This window comes from Accipiter gentilis, chromosome 9, assembly GCF_929443795.1.
Source record: "Accipiter gentilis chromosome 9, bAccGen1.1, whole genome shotgun sequence".
NCBI lineage: Eukaryota > Metazoa > Chordata > Aves > Accipitriformes > Accipitridae > Astur > Astur gentilis.
Window position 1 is genome coordinate 3,337,289 of NC_064888.1, and position 20,314 is coordinate 3,357,602.

Sequence of the window (20,314 nt, forward strand, 5' to 3'; positions counted from 1 at the left end):
TGGTAATATCTGATGGAACAGACTCTAAAACAGGCAACAACAATGCTATGCTATCTTCAAGGATGTTGGAAGCAACTTTTCAGTTGTGTGCATTGACTTCTGTTGTTTCATTGCTAACTTAATTAGAGGTTTATACAGCCTATTCTGTTTCTTTTGGTTCAGCTCAGTGGCACCATCAAATTCCACAACCAATAAAGCTTCGACCTGGTGGCAGCCGATATGCAAACCTTACCAGTCAAGGACTTGATATTTTTTCTGCCTTCCCAACTACTGAAAGCCTTATGCTGTTTTCATCCCCAACCCAAAAGGTGGTGGAGAGTGAAGAACTTTGAAAAACAAACAATTGTTCCAGTTACACCTGCAGAGACACTAGAACTGTGGAAAAAAAAAAAAAAAAAAAAGAGGTACAAGTCAAGATGCTCAAGGTTTACAAGCAACTTGTTTGTGATTAAGTATACTGCTGCTGCAAATGTTGCAAGTAACATATCATACAAGACTTTTGCGTATTATTTTACTGCAGGATAATTGTGGTATGGAGTGTTGTGCAATAAATTCAGTACTGTGTAGTTTGCTAAGAATTACATAGTAAACATAGTTTTCAGCACCTAAAAGCCAATACCACTTTTACTGCTTGAATTAAAGCTACTGTACTGTAGCAAGCCATGTTAAGGATTGATGATGTTTAGCTGGAATACTGCCAGTGAAAACATTGACATTACAATAACAACAATCCTGAATGAGGGTAAACAACAAGACTTTGAATGTAATTCTAAAAAAACATGCCAGATAATCACAAAGCACAAGTTAAAGGGAAAAGATGTAACTCATTTTTATATATTATTATGCCAGATTATCTTAGAATTTTTGAACTCAAGACTAGGTAAATATAGCGTTTCATGTAGGTACAGCTGTATACCCTATATATTTATATTTGTGTGTGTGTGTACTCCATGAACTGTGTATTCATGGTGTAAGGATTCATAAAATAAGGTACAGGACACATGCATAGGACACTAACATAGGAAACCAAAATTCCTGTTGTCTGAAGCATGTTCTCTAGAGCCCATAGCTGAAATTATTTTCCAGATGTGCTTCATACATTTTTCTTTACAATGTTACTGATTCTCTGCCTTTAAACACAGATGATATCAACCTTGTAACTTCATGGTTTTTAAATATCAGTCTCTTTTTCCTAATTTTTAACGTGACTAAAAGAAAAGCGCATCTACCATCTAGTTCATTTTTTAACTAACAGAAAAGGAATTATGATCCGGTGGAATTTACATTTTCACCATCATTTAGGAAATAATGACAAGTGTGGTGTCTACTATAAAGACAGAGAAAATTATGTTAATATACAAAAGTTATGAAGTTAAGCAACAGTTATGTGCAAAGAGCTAAAAAACCTACTGTAATTAATATTAGTAATAAATAAGGCAATTAATGAAAGTGCAACAGAAGATGTTAAGTGACAACTTAATGATTGAATTAAATAGATTTAGCATCTACACAGTTGTATTAATACCTCCCAGCACTTAGAATCTGTGAATATCTAAGATGATTTCCTGCATCTTTAAATTACTGCTATCCCTCTTCTTTGGACATTTTTTTTCAAGCAGTTCTTACTGCTTTCAACATGGCTGGAGAATGCAACAAAGTCCTGATCAAAGTCACAGACATTAAAAGAAAAATTAACAGATACTTTCATTTGAGACCTTATTTGGATTTTTTCAAATTTAAAAATGTCACTTTAAAAAAATTACATATGCAAAGAAAACAATGAGGAGTTACCTTAAGAGCAAAAGTATACTGGATATAGCCAGCGACTGAGTAAGAGACAGCCTTTCATTGGGTTTCCTACAAATAGAGCTTATGTTGTCTCTAACTATTGGTTCCCTGAGGGTTTAGAGGAAGTGAATTCCTTGTATTGTTCCACTTCCCACCTGAGTGAAGACCATAAAACAAAACCATCATTACAACTTTCATGCTTTGTTAGAAATCCTAGGCAATTCACCCCAGACTGAACAGACCAGAAAGGTGAAATACATTCTTATCCTGAGAGACAAAACAAGGTGCAGGTATTTCAGTGGGAAAGCAGAAATACCAGTTGTTGCCCACCTTGTACCTCCTCCCTGGCAAACAAAATAAAACTAATATCTATTAAAAGTGATGCATTCATTCAACTGACTTCAAGTTATGGGGTGCCCAACTCAAGACACATTGTGGGTCTGATTTTCCAGGATAGAGAACCTATCGCTCCTCTTATCTTCACTTGTTTTTAGGATGGCTTAGGGATTCCAAAAGTAAACCTAGACTGTGTCACAGCCGGGCAACCCAAATTTAAAGTTTCCCATATTAGTAACTACTCTTGGGAAAATAATCCAAGGAAAGTTATTGAATTTGCCTATTTAATCCAGTGCTGTTGGGAATTGGGAAGAGAGGAAATTAAGACACAAAAGATCAAATTCTACTCCCATCTACAGCCCTGGTCTTCCCATTATTTCATGCCAGAACTGAAGAATAGATTTTGATCCAAAGTATTGCAAGGTGCATATCGGCCATCAGGCTTTATACCTAGCACAGGCTTAGTCGAGCGATTGCCTGCTTAGGACTCCCCTGTAGCCCCGTTGCCTGGCTTTGAGTAAGGCGTTGGACCAGATGACCTCCTGAGGTTCCTTCAGACCTAAGTCACTCTCTACTTCCTAAATTGTTTTACTTTCCACCGCCTGTCTGAATACCCTATGTGGATTAAGTCACCTATTGACTGAGCAGAAACTAAGAATTCAAGCAAGCACGAACTTTTCCTTTTTTACTGGGATGTATCCTATTAGGCAATTCTAGCTACAAGAGTGATCACTTTAATCAGAGTACTTTATGTAGTTTAGAAGAAAGGAATACTAGTACTTACTACTAGCAAGCATCTGGTTACCAGTGCTGGAATCATACTTGTTAATATTACTGACAGTAGTAGTGGTTCTCACATTTTACAACATCAGACAACACACCAAAAAACTCAGTACAAATTAAAAGACAAAGTGCACAGAGAAAATATGTAAATATATCTCTTCAACCTTTTCTCCATGATTTCAGTGGAATGTCTCCAAACGTACATCATTATAACCTGAACTGACAAGCTGAGGATTAAATGGTACAATTTTTATTTTTTTTTTAATGTACATTCAGTTATTTGGAAGTGGGATGACAAGAAGCTACTGCTGAATGACTTTTCCCAAAAATCTGTGTAAGAAGGATTAATCCTTAGCCATTCAAGAAGGGGCCCCAGAAGTCTCACTGAGAGGTAGGCTACAAGAGAGTGGATCGCCAAAATCTGTCAGCTGAACTATAACATTCTCTCCTTGACAGTTTTTACTAGCAAAAGGATCAAAACTTTACCCATCACATCTCCCTACATAATGCAGAAGTCAGTAATTTCAATTACTTTCAGTGCATCTGATACAAACAAAATCAGAATCTGATCCCAAATGGTCTGCAGTCATTAAATTTTGCTCGTTAACTGCTACAGGACATTTCTCCTCTGCATATACTGAGCCCATAAACTGAGTATGTAAAGGAAGCTTATGTGAATGGAGGTAAATGCTGTTAATTAGTAGTATTGATGTGCTCATCACAAAGACGACTTGCTAGAATAAGACAAAAAATTATGTTTGTGTTGTTAACGGATGGAAAAGCCAAGGGAAAAAGGCTTGTGTAAGCAGCAGAGACAACACTGAGCTGTCACAAAGCACGTGATGCTGCTTGAGTTGATGTCCTGTGAAGGACGGCGCTACCTAAACATACTGTGTCAAGATGCACTAGAGACTATGCCACTGTGCTCCCTTCCTGAGCAGCTTGGCTGTTCATTGTTTTTGTTTAATTGAATAACCAATTTGACTTCACACTAACATGGTATTTCATTCTCTTATTCAGGGCAGGCTACTGCAACAACAACAATCAATGTTAGAACTTCCACTGAAGTCACTGTTAGCTATTATATTCCAAAAGTCCATTAAATCACCACAATGTGGAGCATAACATTGTACCAGTGAGAAACAGAAATGCTCGGGTTTGTAACCTCTCAGTGTTTTCTGATTCAGAATTTTGTAGGTTTGTTTAATTTCCTGTTTCCTTCTAGTCCTGGTTTTGTATACAATCAGAGGCACAGTATATTTCAAAGAAGAGCAGAAATGACAACTTTTGTACTGAAATTCTTGAAAGCGGAAGTATTATCTTTGCTTTAAAATTTTTGTCCAGCTTGGTGCAAACCCAGTCCTCAGCAACATCACATAGAAGTTTGCATTGATATCACTGGACTTCTTGCCTTGAAACAGCTGGATTGAGTTCCTTTGCTTCCATATCGAAGATGGAGCATTCCTTCTGAATGCTTCACATCTGCTAACGTAAGGAGAAGATGAGAGTACACACTTCAAATATGAAAAGCCAAGTCTGCAATCTTTATCTGAATATGTAAACAATTGCCAATGCCAACTGTTTACAGTAATCATAGGTACTTCAAAGCAACAAATCTGGAATAATAATTTCTTTAAGAACTCTGTTCTTAATGCTACCAGGTTTAAAAGCCTTAGTTTCTGGAAAATGTTTTCATACAAATTAGCAAGACCTAATGAAATATTTTAACTGTTAAATATTGGAGAAGTGATTCACTGTTAACTGCCTTACTGTTTCCAATACAAAGATGTTCACTTTGAGCCTTAAGATTCTATTTTATAATTTTTTTCTTGATTAAAGTTGATATTTTTTATTTTTTTGATCCAAAGCCATTCTCAGTGGGGGGAAAAAAGTGTTATGTCAGTTTTAAAGTATATTTTAAGTGCATATGAAAGGAAAAAACAAAAACCTGCCTGTTCAGTAATGTATTTCCCTTTGTCTCACCTAAACTTAAATAAATGCTTCAGTTGCATACAAGACTGTATCCTTCATGTGTTCAACTAATTGTGAAAGTGTGCAACAAGACCAGAGGTTTCCTAAGAACTTTGCTGTGATAGCTGATTAATGGAATCAGACCTTACATTACTTAGAAGAAAATAAAAAAATACTGTTAAGTTATAGACTAGCCATGCTTCTAGCAGGTAGTTGTGAAATATGGTTGTTGCTTTTTTAAACAAATTCTTAATATCAATTTGCTTTGGTTTTGAATTATGCTTTCTGATAACCTCAGCGCCTTCATCAAATTTTGAAAGAACAAGTTTTCTCAGGGGCACCAGAGCAGAAGCCAAGGAGTCTTTAGGGCAATTTGCATGTTTTAAAGGTCAATACATTTGCCAGATTCTCAGTATCTTGGAGATTTAGTCTCCAAAGCCTATGTTTGAACATATACTTTTACCTACAGACTGTCATAGCTGAACTCCATTGTGCCTCAAAAATTCATGCACTATCTGTCTACTACATTGGTCGCCTAGCCCACACACTCCCCCTGAAATACCTGTTTACTGGGTCTTGACCAACACTCCTAGAAGTTTCTCTGTGCAGTAGGACGACTGGAGACCTGTTACAGAGGACTTATTTTTTCAACCCTTAGCTGTGTATCCAGCACTTCAACAAATGAAAACTCAGTGAGGGCCAATCAAAACACACAAACCACACTGAATTTCACTCTTCTCTATACATGCCTTCAACTTCAATGATTTAGCATATTCTTTTTGTAAGGGTCCATTAGTAGACTTTGGAATGAATTTCAAATGAGCAGCAGATGCAAACCCAACTTGAAGGAAGCTGGATCTCATAGTGCAGACACAGAAGAGAACAAGGAAAAAAAAGGATGCACCCCATTACCTTTTCTGGTACTGATTTTGCCTTCCCATGTAACCATGTTTCTCCTTTCCTACCTGGCTTGATTTCTATGTACTTCTGTGCCTGCTAGGTCAGAGACAATGTTCTTAAGAGCATTTTAGCTCAGCTACAGCTTCATGAGCTAAAACAGCTCCTACACATTTTATGATCTCCTCTGATCAACACAAGCTGCTTTTATTAATGTCTTTATACTTCAAGTCCACCATAGATATCAAGAACCATTTACTGCATAATACAAAGAAATCTTGGCCCATATGTGCTGTGAATTTAATTCAAGTTCTCCATTTATGACTGAGAAATTCTGTTCGGAAACTGACCATCCTTTAGGATCACACAACCCATTAGTAGCAGGCAACATGGTTTTGTAAAGAAGTGGAAAAATACTGAAGACATTCTGAAATCTTGCAAAAAAACCACCAAACCAAATGACTATGCACCCCAGGCTGCAGGAAGCCATTCAAAAGTGAACTTCTTGTTCCTTGGAGTTACATATGCAGACATTTTAAGCAAATTCTGTATAAGATAAATTTTGCAAGGTAAGTTCTGTACAAATGAAAACAGAATGACAAATTAGAAAAAAATTTAGTAGACAGTATGTTGTGGTTTAACCCCAGCTGGCAACTAAGCAGCATGCAGCCGCTCACTCACCTCCCTCACAGTGGGATGGAGGAAAGAATCAGAAGGGTAAAAGTGAGAAAACTCGTGGGCTGAGATAAAGATGGTTTAATAGATAAAGCAAAAGCCACGCACACAAGCAAAGCAAAGTAAGGAATTCATTCACCACATCCCATCGGCAGGCAGGTGCTCAGCCATCTCCAGGAAAGCAGGGCTCCGTCACGCGTAACGGTTACTTGGGGAGACAAACACAGAAACTCCAAATGTCCCCCCCCTTCCTTCTTCCCCCAGCTTTATATGCTGAGCATGATGTCATATGGTCTGGAATATCCCTTTGGTCAGTTGGGATCAGCTGTCCTGGCTGTGTCTCAATCTAACTTCTTGTGCATCCCCAGCCTACTCACTGGTGGGGTGTTGTGAGAAGCAGAAAAGGCCTTGGCTCTGTGTAAGCGCTGCTCAGCAATAACGAAAACATCCCTGTGTTATCAGCACTGTTTTCAGCACAAATCCAAAACATAGCCCCATCATAGCTACTATGAAGAAAATTAACTCTATCCCAGCCAAAACCAGCACACAATATTGAAGTGTACTCTGGTAGAAAATAGATTTAAATATTATACATAGGGTTGCTTTGTTTTTTTTAAAGCCACGTTTTCTTGAAATGTAATTAAAGTTAAAAACATAAAGCATTTTTTAAAAAGTGCCCAAGTAGCAGGTGGAATCAATGTTTGTTACGAGATATCTGTGTAGAGGAAACACTAGACGTCTTCAATGAATGAACACGTCTTCATTCTCAGTGCATTTGTTTTTTCCCCGGATATTTTGTAGAGATAGAACAGCTGAACATATTTAGAGCAAAAAGAAGCTGTTCTGTAAATTCTTACTGGATTTTAAAAATCTAGATAAATTTCACTCCTGAATTACAGAAAACTGCATCCATATTTCTTAGCTGAAACAGCTGGAAAGCTAAGTGTAAGGACCCATCTTAAGGCAAAAGCTTATTTTGGAATATCAAAAATTTGACTTGAAATCATATATTTTTTAATTTGTGCCCAGTGAATCATATCACAGTAGGGACTTCCACAAAGATTTCACCAGGGAAGTTCTACTTAACAAGGTATAGGAAACTTAGCTAAATACTAAAAAATATAATGGTACTCATGCTTCCCCATGTGAAGAAGTTGTAATATCATTGACTTTGCAAGACTATAACTAAGGTTAGCAACATTTCTACTTCTCAGAATTTGTACTGTAGCACCATTTAGGGATTCCAGCTAAGAACTGAGCTTTGCCCTGTATGTGTGTGTAGTACAAGATGGACTGTGCCCTAAATACCTTATAAATGGTGAGATGGAAAATAGAAGCCTAAAAAATTGGAATGAATTAAAGTTGTAAGACGTGCTAATACATATCCACTGATGACCTCAATACTTAGACAGGAAGAAACCACTGACTTTTCGTTACTAACATACATTTTGGGAATGTGCCACCCTAGTTCTGCTTTCAGCCACTGAAAAGCCACTGCAGTTAAAAATGTCACTCCGGTTTTGAGTTCAAAAACAACTCTGGTCACCTTGTCAAAAGAGGGTGATACGATTCAATGTATCATAGAAGCAGAGTATCTATAGGTACTTCAAAGAGAGAACCCTGCAGTTTGAGCCTTTTAGAAGAATAAAGGTTAATATCCCACAAACAGTTCATTAGAATTTTACACTGAATTTCAATAGCGAAACAGGTATGTGTGTAGCATGCAACAAATATCTAATGAAGCAAGAATTCTCATCCTCAATGTTTTCACAATAATGTGGTTCTAGAATGACAATGTACTGATACTACAAATAGAAGTATTTCAGGCTTGCACTGCTGTTCAGTGGGACAAAAATTTATGAGCAGACAAAACTCAGTCACTAAGAACACACCAAGCTCAAGCATCTAAGCTTTTGCTTCATTTGGAGGCCCACTGGAAGCAATAATTATTTAAGGGGAGAGAGCTTCAAATACCCATACCAGTAACGTCCAGTACAGAAGAAGGGTCACAGCCATCATCTGACAGGCATCAAACAGCTAGTGGGGAACAAATATTTGGGAGCAATAACCAAACCCAAGTTAAACAGTCAAGTTTACATTTCACAAAGTGTCACTAAAGTATTTGTAAAGGAAAGCTATGAAAAGAAACCAATGACTTCCTGAATAGCTGTTGCATTTGAGAAGTCCAAATCAGCATGGATAATACCTGCTTTTCAGACTGCCTTCAGAAAGAATTTTTAATTATTAAACTTCCCCCTCACCCCAATTCACTCCCCCAAAAGCTTTGACAGATCATCCATAGACAAGACAGCTGTCTATATACTACAAAGAACTTAACTTTGCTGCCTTCAGTACTATAGTAAATTGGAAACCTCAACTTCCAGGTCAACTCTGCACCCTCCCAGGAAAGAAAAATACTACAGCATTATACAAACCCACAATTTTCCCACTAGTAATACTAATAATTATTATCAATAAATAGATCAATAAAATATTCACCTCCCACTAACACAACCAAATCTAAGAGAATGAGGATTATAATCTTATGATATTGATCAACAGCAGAGATTGATGCAGTGACCTGATTTACAAAGTATGCACAAGCTATGCACTGCACTGAAGTGCTTTTTAGGATTTTGGTTTCAATTCTTAATAAAATTTGTTAACATGACCACAGATACTTTATGTTTTGTGTTAGTTTGTTCCTCTTTATGTGAGCTTACTATCATTTAATAATTCACTGCATACTAACCCATTATTTTTATAATTATATCTATCATCATATGCAGTAGACGGTAAATTACAACGCTGCATGGAAGAAACAAAATTGGAAGAGAAATGGATGTTAAGTACTCTTATGTAAATTACATATAAACTGCAACGTCATGTCCTGCAAAATCAAAGTATATGCCAGTAGTGCAGAAACACATCAGTACTGTTCTTGCATACTACTCTGGTATTTATACTTTTGTATTGCATTACCCTTCCCACCTAACATTTAGAAGGCTACCTTTCACTAAGCCATGTTTTCCACATCATATAATAGCACAATTTATTTGCATCATATTCCTGTTTCAGGGTGGAAAAGCCACTACTGTGCTAGCAGTGCAGGTGAGACGTCTGCCTAAAGTTTACAGCTAATAAATTAGTGTAAGATGGCACATCATTTCATTATTTAAGGGTTGTATTGATTGTTATTACATACATAAACTTGCCACTTAATGATAAGTAATATTCAAACAGTATTAACTTGGCTATATGATAGACAACAATTAATTCTATTCTCTCTATATAAACTTCTGCAAAGAAATCTGAGTAACACGACTTCATATTCCCAGAAGGTTGAATCTGCTTTCTGTTTGCTGATAAAGATCTAATGTAGATCGTTAGAATAGAAGCAAACCCCCACATTTTAATAATTAACACTATTCATTACCTTTAAAGAGGCTAAAATAAACATTAAAAAACATTCCTGAATGCCAGTGTTTAAAGGAGAGAGTTGCTCAGAATATACGGTGCCTTTTCTATATGTATTTAACCTAGCCTGAAAGTCTGTCCCAGAAGCTTTCACTCCAGGAACAGTCCAACTCCCGTCTCGGGAAACGTACTAGTCTGCACGACAGTGACCAAGGGCAAAACGTCAATAAGGGTTCTGAGAGAAGACAGACAGTAAGGTCAGGTCTTTGTAACTGTTCCTGCAGCAGAGTCCCACTCCCCCAAAACAGGGGTTAGTTCCTATTGATGCTTTTGTTTTTCACAGAAAGCTGCTTAATTGTTGAAAATAACTCCTCTCAAAGCTATTCATTTGTCATTTGAAAGAATTCTAAAATATAAGATATGGCAGCAGCCAGCAGGGAACCTGCCAGCCTTCCCTGCTGGAAACCCACCAACAGCTGTTCTGGGACAGCAGGTCCTTTTCTCCTTCTCCCTCATGGCTAACACTAGCAAGGGCTTGTTTCTGGAAACTCCTCACAGCAACACCAGCAGAAGTACCCTTCAGCTTCATAGTCTGCCGCCATCACAACAGACATCGGCAGTCGATATTTTGCAGACTTTACATCCTGCTACAAACACATCTGCTTCTCCAGCTGTCCTGCTCCTACTCATTTTTTGACCTTCCCTACCTCCTTTTTCCTCTTCTGCCTTTTCTACCCAGATCCCTCTATCCTCCACAAGTGAAAGAAGCAAAGAAACAAAAGGCAATTCAGGGCATCACCAGGGCTGAAACGAACTCAACTGCTTTGCAAGAATGCTCTATAACTTTTTACCAAACTCTGATCTTTAAAGGCTGTTTTTCAGAGGGTACATAAAACACACTTCTTACTCTAACTGGGAAGCCAGCATCATTTGCTAGTTGATTCTTCTGCACATTAAACTGCCAGGACTGTGATGGAAGCAGTGTAACACTTGGGGTAGGAAAGCCACTAGCAAGTAACTCCTAAAGTAGGAATTTCAGGTAGTTGGTGAGGACATATCATAGAAAACACTTTATTTATGATTTACAAAATCTGTTATTGTTTCCAGATAACATAAAATTAAAAACTAAAATGCAAACATTTAAAGTCTACAAAAGTCTAGAAGCTTAGATGACTTTCACGCTAGCATTCTCATTTATAGTATATAATCACACGTGCTTTTACAGCCATTGAAAATAAAAACATTCTTTCCGTGACTTGAAACTAGCTCTTTTTTGAGCATACAAGAGACACCATAAATTGGATTAAAGCAAACCTACACAACCTTGGAACCCATACGTCAAACTTACAAAGTTTAAGAAAGTTAGTTCTCTGAGGACTAGAACTCCAACACATTATAAAACTTTTACCATGGGAGCCATTTCTGTGAAAACAAACCAAAGAATAACTTCAAAGCTGACATAAAAATAATAACATGGAATGAAGTTCATTTCTGGTGTTATTCCATTCAGTTACACCACGGGTCAATTTGGCCCATGATCTGTAGAAAATACTGTCATGATTCATCACAGCGAAAAAAAAACCATCAAAAACTTATTTAATAAAATAATCAAATTAACTAGATGAACTAGGAACCAATTGTCAGAAAAATTTCAAATTAAAAGTATGCTTTCCACCAGCATTAAATAAATTCAATCTTCTTAAATGCATTTGATTTAAAGCTCTCAAAGCAAATTTATTTTGTCAAATTAGTATAAAATGCAAACAAGAATGAGCTATTATAACGCCAATATTACCTTATTGAAGCAGATTAACTCGTGCTAATTATTAAATTACACATCTGGCCTGCTGCATATTCTTAGTTCGTTAAAAGTTCTAATTAGCTATTTGAAAGTGTTCAGGGTGATAGCTGAATATTCGCTGTGCGTAAGGATCACTGTCTGTTGCCATTTTTTGTCCCGTGTAATGGTGGTAGCTCTCCGGATGGAAGTGTTCACAGTGAAGGCTAATCCATTCTCTTTCAGTACTGTATCTTTCTGCTTCGGCAAGTATTCTAGTGAGAGCCATGATATAACTCAAAGCCATCTGAAGCGTCTCATACTTGGAAAGCTTCTTATCTTGACCCCACTGTGGAACCACCTTTCTCAAACGATCAAAGGCTGTGTTCAGTCCTTGCATCCGTCTTCTCTCCCTGGCATTGGCAGCCAGTCTTCTCTTTGCAGCATTCTCCATCCTCTCTGAACTGCACTTCACAACACAGCCTGGTCCGCTTCTGCACTGGATGTCTGGTTCTACGCCCGAATCCAAATGACTGGATTTACAGGTTTTCATATTTGATGCAGCTTCAGATTCACACACACAAAGATTACTTTTTAAAAATTAGGTATCTAAAAAGTGATAGGGAAAGCACTCATGTGAGTAGCCTGCGTACCTCTTGAATCTGTTTCCAGATACCAATGATGGGATATTTTTCTTAGCATCTAAAAAAAAATTAAAATAGTAAAATAAAAGGTGTTCTGGTTCTTCTGAAAATTGCTTCTTATTGTTTAAAGAAAGAATAAAGAGTTTTTAATGTCTTATGCTTTCATTCTTTTCTTTTCTTTAAACGCAAAGAGATAGAAAAAATGAAATCTCCATTCCCAAAATGTATGTTACTGAAGAAAATGGTCCATTTAACCCAGAAAGGATCTTAATGGATTAAAGACACATCAATTCCAAATGACCATTTCAAATGAAAGAAGTTCTGATTCAGTTTAGGAGAGTATTTCGAAATGATGAACTGTTGTGATCTGAAGACGTAACTTCGTAACAGAAATCTCTCCTTTCTTGACTCCTGCCGGCAAGCAATGATTCTGTCTTGCAGACAAGATGAGGCTTTATAGAAACTGCAAAAGCTAAACAGGTGGTAGCAGGTGGGCGGGCGGCACTCTGCTTCCATCCCAGTACCTTCCCACCCTGGGAACTACATGGGGAAACAAAAAAAAAAAAACCGCAAACAGTAAAATCCGAACATTACAGCCTTCATCTGTTGAGAAGTCTTCCAAAGCCATTCTGTCCAGCCCTAACAACTTGCCATCTGGAGTAGTGTCTGGCTGGCCCCACAAGACTCTGGGCAGTTAAGCAAAAGATCCTTTCAATGGATAATCTGTTGCAACTCAGGAAAAAAAAAATCTCTGTGCATTGTAGTATTTGTATAATAAAACACGTGAAAATTCAGGTTAGAAAATTCAGGAGAAGAAATAACTCTTCTAATGAAACCAAGAAGAACTAACTTAATGGTATATGGCCGAGAAAACTACTGTTTTGCACTATATGGTACCAAAGTAAGTAGACTCAAATTATTAGAAAGCCCTTAGCACTCACATTTTTAATATTGTATACAGTACACAACATTGCAGAGAGAGTAGTATCTTGAGAAAAATGGGGATTATGTATTTGCCTGTCAGCAAATCCAATGTCATTAAAATGATTTATATATATTTAAATAGTTAAAATGTAGCTATGGATTTATCTAATAATTATCATAAAAATATTTAGATAGGTTGTGATATAGACACACACAAAAGCATGTAACATACAAATTGTCTGAAAACTGCCCTTTTTAATACAACATACTAAAGTATATAAGTGTATTTTATGTTAATTTTTTAAAAAGTGTCTTTCTAGTAATATCCCTAAATAAGTAAAGAGAATAAAAGAGGATGTGAAAAAAAGAGATCTGCTTGCTGGCAGTAAGGGATCATTTCTGCTACCAATTGTAATGACAGAGAAGTCATGATACATACACCCACATCCCATAATCGAAACATGTTTCTTTTACTGTACTTGTATTATTAAAGCCATTTACTTACAAGGGAAATATCATACAAACGAGTTATGATACACAAAAAGTAAAAAAAACCCTGCCACACAATGTTTTATTATCTGTATTGATTTCAAACTTAATTAAATTGTTACCAGCATTCATAAATCAGTAACTTTTTTCATTAGAGACTGAATACTGTATATGTATTTAGAACTATAGCTCAATTGTTTTCATTATGACTCCAAAAGTTGGTGTAGTTGTAAACAGCTGATTAATCCCTAGCAGAAGCAATGACAATGAAATGAGGTTGAATAATCCAAAAACAATAGGATGCAATTGAACACTAATGGACTCCAGCATGACAGATGTTGAACGTAGGCTGTTACGCCCAGTTGCTCTGCTCTTAATATTCTGAATCCTAATGGTCTTGAACAGAGATGATAGTAGGGGTAGGGAGTCTCCATTATTCCATTATCAAAATGTATGCCACATCTTCAATTTTTAAAGAAGTACAACTGCATCACGTTTCATTACAAGTGTTCAACATTCCTATCTGTGTGCATTGACCTCTTCTCCCAAATATAAAGAACTACTACCGCACATTAAAATGCTACTTTCTGAATGACAATTTCTGATTATTTGTGTGTGCGAGAGAGTCGAGAACAGCACCTTTCAGAAAAAACACATAACCATATGTCTTTCACAGAAGGATCAGCAATTAGAACTTGTGAGACATTTCTTTTTCTGAAGATGCTTCATGGGAAGTATTGCATGTGCAGTAGAAAAAAAAAACCACCTCTGATCTTCATGCTATTGCTAGAGCATGTCTTAGTGCTACAGCCTTCTATGCCCAAATAAGTTTGTCAGTTAAATCCTTTGTCTCTTAAAATGAATCTCAAGGGATTTTTAATCTAAAAGAACAGAATAAAATCAAAGTGTTTTATGAGTTAATAAATATTGTGCATTCTCATGAGATAGCTATTACTCAATTCAGATAATTAATCACTCTTAGTGTTAAGAGTACTGTAAACATCATACCAGAACTATGAAAAGCACCCCTTTAAAATATCATATGGTATAATACCGGTTTTTTTTCATTTGTCAGCAGTTTTCCTATTTTTATCTTCATATGTCCTGCCAGTATGAGTTACAATGAAGACTTCTAATATATGGACAATCACAGCTCTTAAAAACTTTGTATTTTACTCCACTAGTGCATAGTAACATAGTACACAACAGTGCCGTTAATTTTCCCCTTCCTAATTGATTCACCACCATTATCATGCTCTGACTAACACACTGATGTAATCTCAAGAGAGAAGCTGTGATTTATCTTTTCTTACTGAACAAATCGCAACTTTACCTTAAATGATTTACTATCAAATCACAGAACAAGGGCCCAAATCCATCTGGATTAATAATGAACCCCTAACAGGATTTTATAGCTTATAGGCATGGCTAAAAATTGTTCCATGGCAGATCAAAATGCCTGCTTTTCATCACTAACAATTTTTTTAAGTGTCTGCTTTATGAAAGAGAAATAAGAAAAGTAAGTATTAAGATCTTATCGACATCAATTAATTTAGTTCATTTGCATAGCCCACCAGCCATATGAAAATACATTATCTCAAGGTAGAAAATAAACTGCTTTATTGTTCAGTCAATAATGGAAAGCGTATCATTGAAATTTTCCCAGGTTTCCTTCACCTGGTTTGACTTACTCTATATTTCAGCTTGTCTCAGTTATTGCTTATGTAATTCTATTCCCTCCTTCACTTATTTTTAATCATTTCTCAGAGATCTTATTTTTTGAAATAATTTTTCAAATTATTCTCAATATTTTTATGATATAACTTTTCAAAAAGCTATTAATATATTCTGATGTGATATACTGCTGTGGTGCTATATACTTTTCTAGATCCCAACTTATATAAGTCTCACCTTTATTTATCAGTCATTTCTCAAGCATTTCCCTTTTCCTCTTCTTTTATTGTCATAACATACCCTCAAGCCAGAACATCAGAATCACCAGAAAGAAGTTCTGTGTCTACTCAATTATTTCGATTTCAATCTTTGAATCTCTAACTATGCAGGTACAAATTTAGTGCTACTCCATGACCCTAGCAGCATTATTCTTGATTCACATTTTAATTCTAAACCAGTATCTTTCATTTAAGTATTTTGTTTTCCCTCAGAAAAAAAAGCAAGAGAGACAGGTAAGAATGCTATTTCAGTCATAAACCAAATTATTTTAGCATCTTTAAGTGACCACTCATACTAGGAAAATAAAGGATAGTTTCAGTTCATTAAAGAAATTAACTAGTTTCAGGATTTATGACTACATAGAGAAATACATTAAAAATTGTCTGCTAGGTATCCAAGTTAGTAAGTCAGATGCAATTATCACAGCACCCACTAAGAAGAGCTGGATATCTTCTACCTGTACTACTATGGAAGACACAGCCTAATTACTTTTGTTGTGGAATGACTGTGGCCGAATACTAATTTTAAAAGGAAGTGAAAGTAACATTTCTGGTTAAAGTCTAATTCCTCAATACCTTCTCTTCTCTAGTTATACTAAAAGTAACATATACGAGCAATGTATCAAAGCAAGAATCTTACCTCCTCCTTCTAGCCAGAACTCACTATTTCATCTCAGGTGGATCCTTTCTCAAAGCCTTATCAAGACTTCTTACCACTGTAGTTTATACTGAGCAAAGCTGAAAGACTGGCATGCCGTAAGCTGCTTAATTAAGAGCAGGTGAGTAACTACCAAAATATGACCATCCTTAAGGGCCCAATTTCTGGTAATATTTGACTCAGCTCACAAGACAGGCTAGAAATCCATCGTATGCAGAATAATGTCTTTTCCTTCCTTGGTTATTTACATTGGTTTCCCTATCACAGCTATAGGGTAATTGGAAAACAGAATAATTCACAAATGCATGTGGTATCCTGAACGGAAGGGAAATTTAAACACTAACTCATACTGGGAATTTGAATAGCAATCTGCAGCAGTAAGACAAGTTTACAATCATTTCACCTAGGGTTTCCCAACATCACGCTGGATACCCTTTTCCACAGAGTGCTTAGAACATTTCATTTTCCTCTTAAATCTCTCTGGGGTGAGCTTTTCTTTCTAATAGATCAACAAGAAAGTCTCCCAACCTCACTTAAGGCTCTACTTGCCATACTACTCTCCACCTACTGCTTCTTCTCAATTTAGCCCTTTCTCCTTGCCAGTTATCCTTTTCTGTTCCACATTATCTTTCTTAAGCAACTTTCCCTCAGGCAAGGCTCAAAAAGCATAGCTTTCCCCAGTGATCCTGCACAGAACACCCTGAAAACATAACTGTTTTAAAGCATGTTTCTACAACAGGAGGTCTACAACCTCCAATTCCATGCTCGGTGATCTGGAAAAGCTGGCATGAAGTTCTTCACAATGGGACCTATAGGCAACATGCAATAGGGGACACACAGTTACCTGACACAATGTTCACTGTTCACCGTTCTCACCAGCATTGTGCAAAGAAACTTGGATACTGAAGTAGTACAGCTGTGTAAGTTTTGCGCTACTGCTGAACTAACTAGCCTGGACAAAACACTGATCCTCTGTTCATCTTTCAAACATGAATTAACTTGTTCGGCACTAGCTTCAGTAGCACTGGGCAGTACAAATATGCCCACAGCAACCACTTCAAAAAAATTAATATTACTTGTTAGGCATTACATAGGCATTCTGGCACAGAGCAGAATCCATCTATTGAAGACGTAATTCAGTTTCATTAACTATCTTTTTTTTTTCCTATATACCCAATTTCAATGAGGCAAGAGTCTTTCAGAGAAGACCTTCCTTTATTATATAGGTTGAGACTTATTAAAGGCACTACCTATGCTATGCACCAAGAAACAGATGAGGGAAGGGATCTAGTTTACTCTCCTGACTCCAGACAGGAATTACTGGTTTTATGATCTCTGATAGATGTTTTTCTAACCTGTTCTGAAAATCTTCTAACAGGGTAACTAGCAACACAAGTGATAAATTAATATCTTTGGATATATCAGGTACCTCAGAATTAGAAAGATGAAGTAGGTGGTTGGGAAATATTTCATCAGTATTTCCTCACAACAGTAGGAAGTATAAACTCAGGGTTCTTGGGTTCAACTCCAGATTCTGGAGGGAGCAGTACTCCAGGGGCTATTTATCTCTTGGTCCTGACTTCCCTCTGTTGTAGCCCCTACACTCTTTCAGACCTCTCTTCCAATTATCAGGCTGCCTATTCCTCACTCCTGTGCATCACAATCACCTCTGTAAATGTAAGGGGATCTTTGAGATTACGGAGAGATAAACTCCCATGTTTCACCTCCTGTGCCCACTGCCCTCCAAATACAATGAGATGGTCCTTTTAACCTCAAACTAGAGATGTTTGTTCCAGATGGATTCTGTAGAGATGGCACAGCCAAAGCCCAACAATTTATGAACCAGCATACGTGAACTAGGATTCATGTACTTATTTTTAAAAGTTTATAAATCTAACTAAATTTAATGAGATCTCTGACACTGTGCTACAAACAAAACAAAACCTAAAAATCCTAAGCTGGTTGCAAAGAATGGATGAACTAAAACTTCTTAATAGAAAAATCAGCTCATTGGTCCTCCTTAATCAAAAGATATGGTCAAACAACCTCAAGCAACAAAGGTAATGCAGTTTAGAATGTCATGGCATCTCAGCAAAGGGTGTGATTTGTTATCACATCTTACCTGCTGAACCTTGGGGCTTTTGCTGAAACAGGTGGTCTTACTCCTTTCCTGTCCCTAAGTGCTTGCTTCCTCCCAAACACTAGCAAGGCAGGCAACAACACAGCCACAGGGTGAGTCAGTTGCCCGAGCTGACTTAGTGAAAAAACATTCTTTCTTACATTGTAGTAAGTAACAATTAAATTGTCTTTTTCCTATGCTATATGAAGCATAAGAAATACTTTGATGTTATTGCAATCAGTTTAAAGAAAACCCGTAATTTCAAATGTCCTACATTCAAAGAAACTTCTTTTTAATTAGACAAAAAAATACCACGATCATTCAAAAATTAGCCTTTAAAATTGATTTTTTCTTTGGAATTCAGAACAAAATCCACAAAAATTCCTAAACGTAGAGACTGAACAGGTAATTATGCTGAGAGACAGTTCAGAATTTCATCCTGGAATGAAATTACTTCCGTAGAAGTATCTGTACTTTTTTTCAGCACAAGTATTACATTTACCAAAATTCCTCCTAAGAATACATCTAATCCTATACCTAAAATGGCAAATACTATAAGTCCCAATTCATTTATGCCTGTATCCAACCTACTTGCTAATCAGTAACTATGTATTTTACTTGGGCTTTGTCGAGAGCATTGTTTTCCAGCTTTCTCAAGACCATGGGCAACAATGCTAACTATATGTTGCAGATGTTGTAGCAGGTTCTTACAGTTGTGGGGTGTTAGGGCTCTCCCCAGCTAGCTGTTGAAGATCATTAATTATCAATGTGTGAAAAGACAACTCCTTTTTATTTTCTCATAAACCTTTTTCTCTTAATATGTGGGGATTGTCTTCCTGATACACAGGAGAAAACTAAAGCTGTTCATACAGTAGTAGACTCTTTGTATTGGCAATGAACTTATTTTACCACAGCCTAGGGAAGAGACAGCTGTTACACTGTGGAGCTTTCTGTTTACTATTGAGGGGAGAAAGAGAAGTACAGAAAGGGAGATACAAAAGGTGCTTAACGGTATCAAAGAAGAGGAATGTAAGAATGTGCTCCCACTGAGTTTCCCAGATACATCATCAGAAAAAATTTTATTTAAAATCGAACAAACAAACTGCTTGCACATGCAGATTTTGGTCAAGCAAGTAGCTTGACACACTTCAAAAGTAGAACTGCAAAAAAAAATTTGCAGCATTTTACCTACTGTATTAAAACTTTGCTGCATAATCTCTAACTGTCAAAAAAACTGCACTCTCTGAGTAAAAGCACTGTTTCTCTCCCTGGACACCAACAGCTAGTCCACTTCACTTCTAGAGTTCTTTTTCCTCATATGGCAACCTTCCATGGGACAGGGCCAACAACATACTCTACAAACATTCAGCTTTTTATTCCTTCCACCAAAGTGCTGGAACATTCATTTTTTTCCTACGGTGAAAAGTCACAGTCAATAGTCTATTCTTTTCTCTATCAAGAGGCATGAAGACCCTCAGACTGAAGCTGACATCTTCCCAGCACCTATAACCACAGAAAACTAAGGAGACATGCGAGTGCTGCAAGATATTCAAACTGTTTATGAAACACAAATACTGCAATCTGCAACCTGCTTCACTCAAAGTAAAAAAGAATCAATGTGCAGGAAAATACAAGGTAGTTTAAGTATGAAAATGAGTGTTGAAATTGTTGAAAATAGAAATACTTATTGACAAGTAGACATAAACCATAGAGAACGGTCCCTGTTTTGAGAGGCAGAAAAGTGCACAAGAAAGAAGCTCCTTACGTAAGGGATAAAATACGGTGCCTAATGCCATGAACCTGTAAAGACTTGAGTATGTTTAATATTAAGCCCTGAGTAATCCCTCTGAATTCAATGGCAGCTTGCCTACAATATTTAAGATA

General features: G+C 36.8%; 3 protein-coding genes across 3 annotated transcripts in view; 1 reads left to right on the forward strand and 2 right to left on the reverse strand.

The window, feature by feature from the left end:
- MYPN (myopalladin) overlaps positions 1-332 on the forward strand; it is a 47,378-nt gene extending 47,046 nt beyond the window's left edge. Inside the window, exon 19 of the mRNA XM_049810853.1 lies at positions 163-332. Coding sequence (XP_049666810.1) covers positions 163-332 — 170 coding nt within the window. The remainder of the gene's footprint in view (positions 1-162) is intronic.
- PBLD (phenazine biosynthesis like protein domain containing) overlaps positions 1-20,314 on the reverse strand; it is an 80,043-nt gene that overhangs the window by 32,757 nt on the left and 26,972 nt on the right. The gene's annotated exons all lie outside the window — the stretch shown is intronic.
- ATOH7 (atonal bHLH transcription factor 7) lies at positions 11,742-12,197 on the reverse strand. Its single transcript, XM_049810857.1, has one exon. It carries the CDS (start codon positions 12,195-12,197, stop codon positions 11,742-11,744), a length of 456 nt encoding a protein of 151 aa, XP_049666814.1.

What these genes read in the sequence shown, in the direction of transcription:
- ATOH7 (XM_049810857.1), bottom strand. Translation starts at nt 12,197, where the DNA reads ATGAAAACCTGTAAATCCAGTCATTTGGATTCGGGCGTAGAACCAGAC.